At 36.7% G+C, this 15,458-nt stretch overlaps 1 protein-coding gene across 1 annotated transcript in view; it reads left to right on the top strand.

The window, feature by feature from the left end:
* CNTN5 (contactin 5) overlaps nucleotides 1–15,458 on the top strand; it is a 256,290-nt gene that overhangs the window by 186,249 nt on the left and 54,583 nt on the right. Inside the window, exons 12-13 of the mRNA XM_053456515.1 lie at nucleotides 6,241–6,368; nucleotides 10,778–10,953. Of these exons, the coding sequence (XP_053312490.1) occupies nucleotides 6,241–6,368; nucleotides 10,778–10,953 (304 nt within the window). The remainder of the gene's footprint in view (nucleotides 1–6,240; nucleotides 6,369–10,777; nucleotides 10,954–15,458) is intronic.

The raw sequence follows: 15,458 nt of genomic DNA, 5'->3' as shown, positions 1-15,458 counted from the left end.
AGGAATATTAAAAATATTTAGGAGCGTTTACACCAAGCGTGAAACACATTGCTCAAAATAAAATTAATTGACATCATAGTAATCTCAGTGAAGTTTGAAGCCTATATAGATGGCGTCAGGGGCGAGAATCTGTTAACACTTACCGTCAACTCCTGTGTTGGGAGCGTGAGGCGTTTGTCTCGGGTGCCGGCGCTTCACTGCTGCGACGGCGGCAGCAGCAGCGGCGGTGAGCGGACGCATCCTGGATTTCTGTCAGTCAGGGGGGCCCAAGAGTTGTCGAGCGGTCGTTTTCAGCAACCGCTCGGCACCCCTTGGGCCCCCCTGACTGGCAGAACTCCAGGGCCCAGTCGCAGTCGCGACCCCTGCGACCCCGGTAGTTCCGCCACTGGATGGCGTGTTTCAACTGTAACGGAAGCGACTGCTGCCTCTTTTCCCTTTAACGCATTAGGACTATGCTGCTTGGATATTTCTTGAACGATGTTTGTAGAGCCCTGTAGAGCTCAGTTATGCATCCCATGCACGGCAGGGGCAGCACTCGGGGACGGATACACATCTTGATCTCTGGAGTGGCACTCGCACTAACACACACGCTAACACAGCCAGACACACAAACCCACATGCACGCTAACACTTGGTTAACTCATATGTCCCGGGATCGACATTCTAGTCATATTTTCACATAACGTGACTCTGACAAAGTTCTCCAAGGATATACAACACTATTGTTCAAACAGGCGATTTATTTAATCATGCTGTAAAGGCCCTACAGTTTCTCAAGAATTCTAATTATACGGGCTTTTACATGGAAAATTACATTGTTTCGTGACATTCCAAGTATCTGGATCTATGAGCCCTTTAGACGCTACAGAGGATTCTTGCAATATTTGATCAACCTTACTTTGTATTGGAAGAACAGCATTTGAATGACTGCCCAAAGCCTATCAATATAACCATGTAAACAACCAATTAGGTGCTCCAAATATCCAGGACTCATAATACTTTTAGATTAAAGCTTCTGGTGCTTCGGGATAATACGGGGGGGGGGAAATCTCTGATGTTTATTTGCTGTTTTTCAAGGTTAATGTTAATTTAAGTACTTAAAACACGGTTTGCCCTTCGCAGAGGATACATCGGTTGTTAACAAGCTATGGAAGTCATTAACCCTTAGAAATGATGCCCAGGGTAATAGTCCTCAGAACGATTGTAAATGAACGATTTTACATAATGGCGGTTTGGAAAACAAAATAGATAATCTTTGATGGACGTGTTTGTTTTGAAACCTCATTTGCGAAGAATCTACTTTCTGTGTGGATTAACCCTTCGTTCAGGTTATAAATAAAATAGCTTTTCTCTTACAAGTTAGTTTAAAATAATAATAATTTTTACATTTCTTAGATGACAATTTCTTAAATATATAAAATTTGATTTAATTACAAAATTTGTTTTATATAATTAATATTATAACTACATAGTGTACTATATTTTTATTTACATTACATTTAAGTATAATGTTGCTGTACTTTTGGTAAATAGGAAGTCATTGTGGAAGCAATTTAATGATGGTCGTGCAGCTTACTTCGTGGCCAGGGAAGAATATTATTTTTATTTTACTATATATATATATTTATATATTATATATATATATATATATATATATATATATATATATATATTTATATATTATATATATATATATATTTATATATATTATATATATATTATATATATATATATATATGTATAATATATATATAATATATATATATATATATATATAATTTAGATATTTGGGTAGGAAGGTCCATCCTTAAGCATGGTTTTGGAAGACCACTTGTAACGAAAGCAGATGAAGCAGCAGAAGATAAACTGATATTGTGGGTTAAAAGATTAGCAAAGGTTGGAATAAGATTTCTAAGCACATAACAGGAGCAAGCCGCACGGTAGTATAATAAGATGAACTTCAGACTCTCATGCTGAATTAGAAGAGTTAAAAACGATAGAAGGGTTTTTGATGGCAGTAGTTCAAAGGATGGTAAGAGATGGTAAGAGAATGGGAAGCTCTTTAAGCATGGCATTCATTTGGCCTTTACCTTTGAAGTGCTCCACAAAGGCTGATAGAAGAGTGAACAAAGCTAAGGAGCCACAAGGTTGAGGTTTGTTATTGGTAATAAATATGGATTATAGAAGAAACGTTTGAGTCAGGTCCCCACCATCGACAATTGACAAATCAGAATTTTATGCAAAAAAAGCAATTTGATGAACACACACAATTTCCTTTATATAAAATAGTTTCTGTGGTCTAAGAGAAAGCAGGTATTGTAATTTATAATAACTTCAAGTGTAATAAATTTGCAATTCACAATAGTTTCCCCGTGCTAACAATGTTAATGCAAGAAGATTATGAAAAAGCTCTAGCTACAATGAAAAAAATGTATCAAAAATGTTTATCAAAAATAATGAAAAAGGAGTAATTAGTAGGCTATGATTAAGTAAAGAACCGTTGACAAGCTTTTTATTCAACATAATGTAAAAAAACAGACTGCTAGAATAGGGACAAGGGAATAAACGGCAAAGGACAAGTTACAAACCCCTTTCCTCGCTTTCTTCAAAATAAAAGTCTTGATAAATATTCTACATCTTAGGAATTATTAAACCAACTTCAATATATTAAAAAGGATGATGATGTAAGGTGATAATAATTAACAACTTTAATATTTTTATTGTTCATAATTCTCCGTGTTTGTGTGTATATACATACACGTGTGTATTTGATTCTGGTACAAACCTTGAAACATGGTCTTGGAAGAAAGAAGAGAGAGATTTGATAGAAACATTTAAATACTTAAAAAGTGAAGTACAGGAGGGAAGTTTATTTCAAAGGAGGAGAAATATTAGAATAAGAGGCTGTCATCTGAAATTAGAAGGTCAGGAAGTTTTACTTTACAGAGGGGGTGATAGATAAATGGAATAGCCTCTCCGGAATCTAAGACGAGACTAAGGACTGATTAAGGTCTCTACATCAGGGCAAACTAGATTGGTCGAATAGTTATTATCTGCCGTCATATTCAAAGTCAACGTTTATATCTTTCATTCAGATCTACGATTTGGCAAAAAGTAGGATTTTTTCCTCCCAATCGATTCTTTTTTGGAGACAATCATGTTTCTGCTGCCGAGTCTCGAGATGTTGCTTCCACAATGAGCGCCATGGCGGTTTCTTAATGTGACCACTTGCAACATCAAAATCCACATCACGTTTTTGGAGACAATGTGTTGTTGTGGTGTCAGCAAGCAGGAAACTGACAATTTCTGCTTGCTTTTGTTGTCGTCAATGCTTCTGCCATAGTTACTGTGGAGTAAGACAAAATTTGCGCTTTTGAATTGAAGGCTCAGTACTGATGTCATGCTTTTTTGAGAAACAAACGTTTTATTTGTTTATATGTTTTTGTTATTATTCACTCCTCCTTGCTGTTAGATGTGGACGTTGACCATGACCAAGGTCAAACTAAGCAGTATATTGATGAATACAATTATCTCAGTTCCCAGCAGAACCTCATGCGACGGACATACATGGAGTAAAAACCTAAATATATTGTCCTGGTTTCTCTACAAACCCCAATGGGGATGTGTCTACCAGCAGAAACGTACTTATTCCCGTGTCATATAAAGTTAACCGTCTCATCTTCCAGGAAGGAAAAAAATGCAGTGTGTCTTCGGGGGCAGTTTCCGGTGACAGTAAATAGCCGAGACCTAATCAATTTCTTTATGAGGCGGAATGACTTTAACCTTGAAATATACAACAACATAGCAAAAAAAATAAAAATTAGAATGTCAGAGAGAGGGAGGTTATTTTAAACAAATAGCATCTCTCCAGAAATTTCATTTAGGACTCTTGACTTGGAATGTCAGCAGGTAATTGATAGATTTAGTTCTCTTGGCTCTGTATGTCAGTCAATAGTGAACCCAGCATGGGAAAACGGTGAACAAGAGTTAAAGAAGGTGGGGTAAGAGGCTGAAACGATTCCAGAACGTCTAAGAGAACGTATTCGTTGGAATCCAACTGTGAAATTGTATTTTCGTGCAACGCTATTCAAAGGTCATTAGTAGAATAACAGCAATCAGCTGGTTAAATAAAAGACACTTGAGCTGATTGGCTATACAGTGTAGAGCTCGGCATCTGACATGGGGTATTTACCATGTAAACCGTTAAATCTTGCCTTTTGATTTTTACGGCTCAGGACAGGGGTCAATAGACATTGAGGTACAAAAACCAAATGGTGCGGCTGTGGCCAAACTGAAATCCTATGTGTGGAAATGTATGGATCTTTGGGAGAGAACCAAGGAGAATACCAAGAAGGTGCCGGAATCACCTAGCCTTAAATTGGTAGAATAAATTGCACTTTGTAAATTAAATGTGGTCGGTTTGACCTCATTAAGAGCTGTATAATCATGGTAGGGTACGGAGCATTGCATCACATTTATTTATATAGCACTAGCAGAGTCTGTAGCGCTGTTACGAAAGAGTCCGTAAACAGGAGAGGACGGCTTGGACGGGAATGAGTCGATTGACGATTATTGGTTGCTCGGATGGCTTGGTTATGATGCTGGCTGGGAGTGTTGGGTGGAAAGGTTGTATGCTCCTCGGAAAAGGTGGGTTTTCAGAGAGCTTTTGAAAGTCTGGTACGAGGGAGAAAGTCTGACGGAACGCAGAAGGGGATTCCGGAGAAAGGGGTGCAGCGCGGGGCAAATCCTGACTATGGGAGTGAGACGAGGAAACGGCGGTAGAAAAGAGACGTAGGTCATGAACGAAGAGGGTGGTTAGGGGTGTATTTGGTAGAGAGAGTAGAGATGTAGGAAGTGCAGCATTGATAAGGAAGAAAGTCCTATGTTATTGACTCAAAACCAACCCCCCCCCCAAAAAAAAGTGCATCAATAAAACTAGGACCAGACTCATCACAGTGTGACACAGGACTAAGGTCCACATGCTGGGAACAAAACACGTCACGTCTTTCTGTTGGTGAAGTGACCCAATGGTTCAGGAATGGCTGGTACTTGGAGTGCGTGAACGTGAATTTAGCATGTCTTAGAACTTTTCCCGCATTGCTAACAGAAATTTACTCTAGGAAAGTTTTAAGAGTGACTCTTGAGAAATCCAGACACTTAATACACAGTTACCTATCATCATTGAGGCGGTCAGAACTTGGTTTGATGTGTTTGGGGATTTTTGTATGACAATAAAAAAGCTTGTATGTGATTTTGTGATCACGTGGAACATGTCAAAACAAAACAGCTACATCAAGAACCACAGATCCACGTTTATTATTACAGACACTGTATTGTTTTGGATATCACAGAACGATTTCCATTTTAAATGTAAAATGTTGGTAAAATAAAAAAAAATGCTTATATCCAAGTATGCAAATAACTTCAATTATGCTTTTTTAATATTCTGGCATTTTTTTACAAAAAATTGATACTTTTTTGTTTTAAATCATGCCTATTTTAAAATATATAGAATTTTAAAATGTATCAAAATATCAGCAAGATGACGGAAAATCAGCTTATTAAACTAAAATAATTTAGTTCCAGGTATAAAAATATTAAAAACCTTTACAGTTTTTTTTTTTTTACGTGTATATTTCTTGATATAAAAAAAAGTTCTAAACCTTCTGAAACACTTGGTGACTTTAAAATGGATATTTTGGAGGAGATCTGTGATTGACTGTCTATGACTGGAACGTTCAAATATGTCAAGGGGTTAGACAAAGCACAGGAGGGTAGAATATTTTGAACAAAGAATAGTGTCAAACCATGCGCGGAAACTTAATGGCGACAGACTGAGGGTAAAGGTTAGGATAGACTGTGTTAAGAAAACTAGACTTAGACTAGAATTAACCCCTTAATGATAAAGCCCGTGCATGTACAGGCTCAAAATGCATTGTTTTTCAATGGGTTTAGGGATTGCCCATTGTCCTTAAGGGGTTAAAATTGTAAAACCTTAATAAGTTCTTAGTTTTGTCTTATATTTAGGAGCCATATACCGGTCCCATCCATGTATAAATGCCCTCTGTATTAATAATAACGCATATTCATAATCTATAATATATTAATTAAAATTCTATTTTATCCAAAAATATAGTCTTGTTTTTCTACTTAGTTATTATTATTATTAGATAAATATTGTGCAAAATTAAAAGCACCTTTAAATGTGTACATCTCAAATAATGGACACTTTTTTTCCAGGGTAGCTGTTCTTCCAGATGGAAGTTTACGGATCTTAAATACTTCCAAAGCGGATGAAGGAAAATACACGTGCCGTGGGGAAAATATATTTGGTTCTGCGGAAATTGTAGCATCTGTGTTTGTTACAGGTAAGCGATTCATTTAATAACTGGAAAAATGCATCATCTCGTAATATTTTCTGGACCGCACAGACATAATTAAGCTTATTCCCTAAAAAACAACTATTTTTAAAGAAAACCCCCCAAAAAAAGATGATTGCAAAAAAAAAAAAAAGATGTATCTATTTGATGGGAATATTGGTCTGTATTCTGTGTTGAGGAAAAAAGCAATCACTGGTTATTAACCCCTTAAGGACAATGGGCGGTCCCAAAACCCATTGAAAACAATGCATTTTGAGCCCGTACACGTGAGGGCATTATCATTAAGGGGTTAAGTAGCAATCTCCATATTAATTATATATTATTAAAAAAGATAAAAAGCAGAGATGTATTAATATATTGATATATTGAGATAAAATATATATTATATAGTTGTTTTATTATGTATTTATTATTTTCTCATTGTAATATATGGGAAGATTACTTGTATGGAAGCGTCAAAGATGTGTAAATTGTTTCTTTTAATTAACCTTACTGAATAAAGTATTCGTCTTTAATTCATAAAGCTTTACTAGTAACAAGAACGTGGCTTTCCTGTGTTTTAAATTGGGTAATTAGGTTCTTATTCATTCTTATCTTTTTTTTGTTGTCTTTTATTTCTTGTAATTTTGTTGGTTATTATTTATAAACTCCAAATGACCCCACAAATGTTTTCATTGTGTCCTTTCTTCTGAAAAATGAAAAGGATGCTGCGGTTTCCCAGGGTGACCCCTGAAAAATGAACGCATATAAAAATACTGCCGTTTGTAGCCATATGCATTCGTTAAAAAGTAAAAATACATGTTTTAGGGAGAGTTGCAGCATAACGTCTTTTTTGCTCTTACCGCGCATGCACATGGGGGTCTTGTTAGCCCCCCCGAATGCTAACATTACCCCCTTTTTTTTTTTAGTGAATTACTATATTGTTGAATCGTCCTTGCTGTTCTAGATTTCAGTCGATGCCATGTAATGTGTAAATGTGTAAAAATGCTAATCTAAAGCTACAAGTTTATATAAAATGTCAAGGAAATTAATTTAGGCATGAAAACAAAAATACCCATGACTCCCTCTTTAAGTAAAGGAACAGAGCGTATCATTCTTGTTATAGACTATAAAGTAATATATTTAAAGATTTTCTGCATCTCAAAAAATCCCATTGAGAACTGTAGCAATAATCACAAGGAACGTTGGATGCCAATTTATTTCCTTAATTTGCCATAACTCTTGGTTACAACTTCTTGTAAATAACTTTTTCTTTTTTTTTAGTTTTACATTTGTTTAACTGAACATTTTCTCTAAAACTTCTGAAAATAAAATAAATTAGAGATATTGGGCTGAAAAGCCATACCAGAAAATTGGAAAATGTTTTCTGACAACTGCATGTTACTAGGGCGAGATTAACGACGAAGCACAGGGGGCAGTTGCTCCATGGCCCCGGGCGTTCTGAGGGCCCTGCACCAATTGCTTCAGGAATAGGTCCATATCTCACACCTGTCCCACAAAGCGGCGATCCTATTGTGTCCCGCAACGTGCAGCAACACTCCCTCGCCTCGTCATGGGATACGTAGTCTCTACAGCTGGCGTATTAACTAATCCTAACTGCAATACACGTTTGAAATAAACTACCTTGTGTCTGCAGCATGCAAACTCTCTCTGCCCAGCTGGGGACTCTGCGCCTGTGAAGGAGCAACTGCCAGACTGAAGAGAGGAGACCAGCTAAAGGGGGAGGGAGCAGACAAAACCACTCTGACTTCATTACCGTAAGAATCAGTGTGGCTCAGTGTGGTATTTAAGCAGGGGAAGTCACCCGGTATATCACATGACTGACAAAAATAGCTGCCAACAGATAAAGGAGATAAAATCAGGTTTTTTTTGTTAGTGCTAACCTACAAGTTTTGCCCAAGAGGAAAGTTTTTTCCATGGAACTTCTCCATCAAAATGTACTTTTCCATAGGCTGCGGTGGAAGAATAGGTGTTCAATATATTCAATCACCTATAGGTATTCAATTATTGTTTTTTTGCTCTAGCTTCCAGCCAATTGTTTAAAATATATATATATATAGATATATATATAGATATATATATATATATTAAATAATAACCATAATATTCTATCCTTTCATAATATACATGTTTACACCTTCAAGTGAGTAGCTGATTTTATTTACTAACTTCATTGTGTTAATTTTCATACCATTCTTACTTTTTTGTTATTCATTTGAGTGGATTTTGCTGCTTGTTTTGTTCAAAGCCCGATCCGTGGATTAATTAAAACGTGTTATTTGGGAAGCAGCAGTTGACTTTATACTCGGCTGCCAACATCTCCGCAGTTGAGTTTGTCGATAAAGTGTTTGGTAGGTGATTTTCTCCTACAGACCACATTTCTTCAGCTACCGCTAGTATAAACGTAACAAAATCGTTATAAAAAAAGTTACATTTTTATTGGTTATTTTATTCGATCCAAACCCTGTAGTTGACATCATGTTGAGTTTTTTTTCTGATATAGTAAAAAAAAATATATATATTTACTGTTTATTTTTCTATATTATCCTTCAAACATTTACTTTTTGTTAATATTGAAAGCAAAGATGTTTATGCTTGCTACTTCACGATAATAAAATAAATATCAATGATCACCATCTGTTGCCTCCAAATAAGCAAACTTTTATACCTAGGGCGACATTTCCTTTGTTTGTCTTTATATGTTATAATATTCAGCTTGGCAAACATCTAAACCGACTACAATGTTTGTGTGCAATATTTATTCGTATATCACTATAAATATAAAAGGCTTGCTGCTGTGAGGATTGAGAGAGCATTGACATTCAGGTCTCATGTCCTCCATCGTCATACCCAACAGAAGAAAAAATATCAAGTCTCCAAACTGACAGGTGTCTTCCTATGGGGTATATCAGACCAAGCAAGGGGTCTTCTTAATTAAGATTTTTGGGTCAAGATGGAGGCTATTGATATGCTCCATGCTAAATAAATGTTTGGCATGCCTCTCTTTGTTGTAGTCTCTTCCCAGTCCATACAGGAAAGATGGAAGAGTTTTTTTTCATCAGTATTGGAATTATTTTTCGGGTAGTTTTTTGTAAATGGAAGTTTCTCCAATAGTTTACCCCCCCATGTCTTTTTCTGCATCTAACTAAAGCATATGGGGTTATAATGGAGTGAGATTGGCTGTGGCTCCCATTGGTGAATTTATCTAAATCAGTATTCCAGTCTAAGAGATGAAATGCCAGACATCCAGCGATCAAAACCACCTGACATTCAGGGTATTTCTCCGAACATCGTTGCGTTGTGACAACCTGTTGTGTTTCCTTGTTCAGGAGCTGGTTCATGAATGTAAAGCCTTCATTGTGTCAGAACTGAGACAGGGACGCAACTTTCAACGTTCTTCATAGTGAAAAGTCGTCCATCCAATGTCTATGCATTCCATTGTTCCAGAACTTCGTTTACATGCCCCTATATGTTAACTTCCAGTATAATAGTATAATAGTTTTTTTTAATAGCTTGTATGTGCTTTATAAACTATTTTACTCTGATCTATGAGAGTAAAAATATAAATTTGTACAAACTCACCAGGTGAGGGCCACATCTGATTTTTTCTGCTTTTCTGTCTATTCAATTTGCTATGAAAAAAATCCTAATATAAGCAAATTATTTATATCTAAAAAAGCAAAAGTTTAAGAAATACAGAGTTTTGAAAAATCTTATTGCTGATTAACCCAAAAAAGATACACTTCTCGAGAAATCAAATGACATATTAGCAGCAAAAATTTTTTTCTCAAATTACCATTCTAATTTCCAGAAAGGGTAGTGGATACTTGTAATAGACTCCCAGTGGAAGTAGTGAAGGCTACCAAAACATTGGTAAAGGCATTAAAGAAAAAGTGAGAAGATGCGAATAAAGCTAATATGAAGAATAATTAAATTTTTTCAGTTGTATGAATGAATAAAAAAAATACATCTAAAAACTGCTACTCTGTTTTTGGAAATGAAATAAAGAGAACTTGTCTTTAAAATAAAATAAAAAAAAAATAAAAAAAATGGCAAACTAGATGAGCCAATTCACTATGATTTTATGAATATATGTTATTGTAGGATATTGTGAATAATGTAAAAGAAAAATAAGACAAAAATACATTATTTTCAAATATATTTTATGTGAAGCGTAGTCTATTTCTCTATTTGTAGTAAAAAGAATTGATGTTCATACAAAAAAACTCACGATAAAACCTATAAAGCGTCATAGCAATGAAAATGCGACCTTCCATATCCTTTGGAAATACAATATTCCTTGATTACACAAAACCGCGGAAGCAAACACTGAATATTTACATATCATTAATCGGAATGTTCATTAAACAGTCTCATTACATATCTTTGCTTTCTAGAACCAACCAAAATAGAACTAACTCCAAAAAGAACGGAGTTAACGGTCGGGGAGAGCATCGTGTTAAGCTGCAAGGCCATTCACGACTCTTCACTGGACGTGACGTTCTTCTGGTCTCTGAATGGAAAACCTGTCGATTTTGAACAAGATGACGGACATTTTGAAAGCATCAGGGCAGTAAGTATATAAGTGTTTTTTTTGAAATTGTATAAAATTATCTTTTAGGGTGACGCTCATGTCTGCTGCCATCTGTGTGCTAGGTTGATTTGATTTATTATTTGTTTTATTATTTTATTATAGAGTTGTATAGAATTGTATTGTTAGCCATGGAAAGAATAGCATTTGGTTGTAAGACCTAAGTAGCAAAAAAAAAAAAGTGACTATTTTGTGAATAACTCAGCACCAATACCACCCACCAGAGGCACTGAATGTCTGTGTGTTTCCCTCAGTCACACAAACAATTAATACAGTAGACTAAAAAATTATATTGTGCGCTTTAGTGAATAGAACCTAAAAAAGGCAAGCAACAAGAAAAAACTGAAATAATGTATAGATCGCTTTGTAAATGTTGGCTTCCTGAATTATATATTTAATGCACTCACATTGAGTGCCGCATACACTTAAAATCGATAACCTGGAATCCTTCTGTATACTTCCAGAAAGACCACCAAGCTCAGGAGTAGAGAAATGATCGTGTCAGCAGGCAAAATAATATGCAAGTAGTCTTAGAAGAGTACAATTTAATACAAATCAGTTAGCCAAGGAAAATATCATATTATTTACCAAATGTGATTGTAAGCCTTTCAGACTACTTAGGTCACTTTAGGCATAATACAGATATATACAGATATACCAGAACCTCCTGTGCTGGTCATAATTCCATAGTTCCTACTCCATTTAAGCATCTAGATGTAGTTGACATCTTGATGTAGTTGACATCTTGATGTTGGCCATGGCCCCTAAAGATCAGGGGGTACGTGTCCCTTTGCAATTTAACAAGACTGTAGGAAAGCTCCATGGGATTGTTTGTAGCTCGTACAATTTTGGCTATGCCACGTGTCAAAAAATCTATTTTGTCATTTTGAGTAATATTTTAAAATATGGGTTCCCAGGAGAATTGAAATTTCGAACTCCAAAATAAACATACATAAATTCTCCAAAAAGTATGTTGAGTTTTAAGAATAAGAAGGCGGATTTAATTTACAGAAAGAGTAGTGTATACCTAAAATATTCTTCCAGTGGAAATAGTACAGGGACGTTAAAGGCATTCAAGCAAGCTTACAATCGGCTTGTATGTAGGTAGTGTGTTTTATTACAAATAATTGAAATTTGAGTTCTATCAAAAGCTCCCAAAAGCACCTATAAAGCAAAGAAAACACAACCTTCCATACCCCTTGGGAATAAACAATAGTCCTTGATTAAACAGAATTGTGGAAGAAAACACTGAATATTTACATATTATTAATCCAGGCTGCTGATTACACCGTTTCCTTTAACCTGTGGCTTTCTGGAACCGAGAAAACCAGAAATCCGGAAAAATCTATTTTGACATTTCGAGTAATATTTTAAAATATGGGTTATCATTAGAATTGTACAAAAATGTAATTTTGAAACTACGTTCTATACGGCCAACGACTTGGTAGGATCCATGGTAGGTACCGGCCCTGCCGGAAGCAATGCTACATTAGGTCGGGTTATTTTTCCCTTAATGCTCGTTTTGAAGTGTTTTTGACAAAAAAACAAAATTGAAAATAAAGAAAAAGTACGCTTAGGCTTCATTCAGAGATCTCCTGATTAGATTTGCAATATACAATAAGTACGATGAAGAGACAGAATAGCAATTTCCTGCAGCGTTCGGGTTTTTTGGATGAAATGTGAGCGCTTATTTCTCAATTTGTTGTACCGTTCAGAAAGATGTACAGATTGCTTGTTTTGCTTTATATAGATTATTTTTTTTCATTAAATTCGACTGTTAAAAAAAAAATCATCTAAATTTTATATCTTTAGACTGGCAGTTTTGTTTGGGTTTTCTTTCCGATAGCGAAAGTATGTTATTATAAACCGCTGCCCTCTATCACTAGTGCTACGACGGTCAGCGACTCTTAGTATATTCTTCAGACATCTTTAATAACAGCTCAATATAAACCCATAAGCAGATTTTCCTATTAGAAAGTAAGAAAATTGTTAAAACAATACAAAATGAAACAAACGACCGTCTGCAGATTAGTGTCCTGACATTAAAGATTGTAGTTAAGTGAAAGGTTTCGGTTTTCCCCATTAGACAGTGGCATATTGTGGCCTAAGCCTGGGTGGCAGCTCTACTGGGCGGCAGCTCTTCTGCTCCACTTGTACACTCAGCTCCATGGAGCGCCACTGTTAAATGGGCCGGTTAAAGCGGTGATCACTGACCACCCCAACCCACCTTTGAAACACCACGAAGTACTATGCTGTGTTGGCATAGCCTCAATAGTTCATTACTGCCAGGCACCATAGGTCCTTCAATGACAGAGTGCAGGGCTATGACATCATATGCCAGCAGTACGGACAGTGGCTAGGAGGGCTCGCTGGTGGAACTGCCTTGTCTCCGGCCTAGGTCAACCGTGAAGGTAAATAGGCACACCTGGCAACTTTCCGGGTCTTGCTACGGGGAAACTGGCGATAGTGGTGTTGCGTTATACCCCGCTCACCTCCCCTTCAACAATGGTGCGTCGTCAACTCCTTCCTGCAAGGTGGGGGACGGTAACCGGAGCCAGAAAGTTCCCAGGCATGTAAATAGGTCTCTGGTTAAAGATAATTCCTGGATTTGGTATAATAAATGCAAATAAATGACAGGCCAGGAATTTTAAGTGAAAGCGCGATGAATTCACATCGCGTACAGTTTGCCAGAGGCCGGCGTGATCGTGTTAATTGAGATCAGATGAAAATGTTTGTTGCATTAAAACATTCCCCGATAGAGCATGATATTTATATTATTGTTATTATTATTGTGTTTAAGTGCTTAGATCTTTGAATTACTAGCTGTAAATGACACAGGAGACATAAATATTTAGCAGAAACGGCGTGCATTTAAGAGGAAGACTGACATTGTCACACGTATCAACAGCTTCGGTCGTCGGCGACGTGTTAACCTTTTGAATGACAGACGGGTAATGTGTTGAATACACCGGGAGCGTTAACGTGTTTAACATTAAAATAAATGGTTGACACACTTCTGTGATCCCGAGAAAGTCTTGCACACCTTTCTGCGCCGGTGAATATTTTTTAAGACTTGTAAAAATAGCACATTTAACCCATAAAGCCGTTTCTGAAGGATCACCGCGCGCTGGGTAAACGCTGTACCAACCGGTGCACGGAGCATATCATGTTAACATGAGATATAACGTTTGATACACGAGGTCTTGGGTCTCATGGATTATTAAATACGGTTGCGGTTTCTGAATGTATTTAGAGTAATTTGCAGACGGGAGCTGAAGACTGTAATGTCCTTTAAACACAAAACACCATTAGCTCAGTTGAGACGCAGTCAATGAAGCAGGTCTAAAAATGAAATGGGGTCAAAAGAATCGCCCTGACCATCTGATTTAATCAAAAGTGTTCTTAACAGATGAGGTAGAAATTGTAACCAGAATTTTGCAGACATCTCCCGCCACACACACTGCGGCTCACCCCCATTTACCCCCAGGGGCAGAACAAGCAAAAAAAAAAAAAAAAGGGGGCAAATGCAGAGAGTTGTTATAATCCTATTTTTGCCCTCTTTTTCGTTCTATGGATGCCAGTGGTTACAAGTGAAGCAGAGTAAGTCAATGCAACCTCTGGAGTTATCCCCCCTTAAAGAACATACATAACACAAAATTACCAGTTTAAGAATGATGATAAAAGTGCTAATAATAATAAAAATAATGCTAATAATAATATTAATCTTCATTGTAATTCTTCATTATTTAAGGCGGCATGCAAAACATGTTAGTTAGTCCACAGAATGCAAGATGTGTGTTGCCTTACTTAACAAATGCCCTGTCTGCCTCCTTGCAAACTGTATTAATCACCCAACCCGTCCACTTGTGGGCACCCCGCGGAGACAGATCGAAATGAAAGAGTGACCTGCTCGTGGAAAGCGAGACAGATCAATCAGGCGGTAAATGGAGGAAATTATATATCCAATGTGCACAGCAGAGGGGCATACAAAATGCATGAAAAAAAGGGGGGGAAAAAAGCTTAAGAAAAAAGTAATGATAGATAGCATTTGAAAGTTTAATTAGCAAATCATGTGATCATGTTTTAATATATGAACTGATAGATTCAGTGAAAAAGAAAAAAAACGTACTGGATTGTAAGATTGTCATTTTCTAGTAATATGTAGCTGGCTTACCTCCTAGGGCCGATTGTTCTGTGCGAACAGATGGAAGTCAGGGATTTTGTAGGCGTTGAGTTAGGTGTTTGATGAAACAATTCTATCAACTGAAACAGAAACGAATGTTTAGGAGGAATAAAACTAAGTGAGGAACAGAGAAACTCACTAGCAAGGTGAGTTTGCGGACGACAGTTCAATGTGAAAATTCATATGTCATGGCAAGACTGAGGACAGCAACAAGCCACAAGGTAGATGTACTGCCTCAGTAACGTCTCTCCCAGGCAGAAAGTTCAAGGCAGACAGGGGTTTCCAGATGTTCCGTGCAAGCTCA

This window comes from Spea bombifrons, chromosome 2 (genome assembly GCF_027358695.1).
Source record: "Spea bombifrons isolate aSpeBom1 chromosome 2, aSpeBom1.2.pri, whole genome shotgun sequence".
NCBI classification, from domain to species: domain Eukaryota; kingdom Metazoa; phylum Chordata; class Amphibia; order Anura; family Pelobatidae; genus Spea; species Spea bombifrons.
The sequence above is the reverse complement of the archived record's forward strand: the minus strand, read 5'-3'. Positions and strand labels throughout refer to the sequence as shown.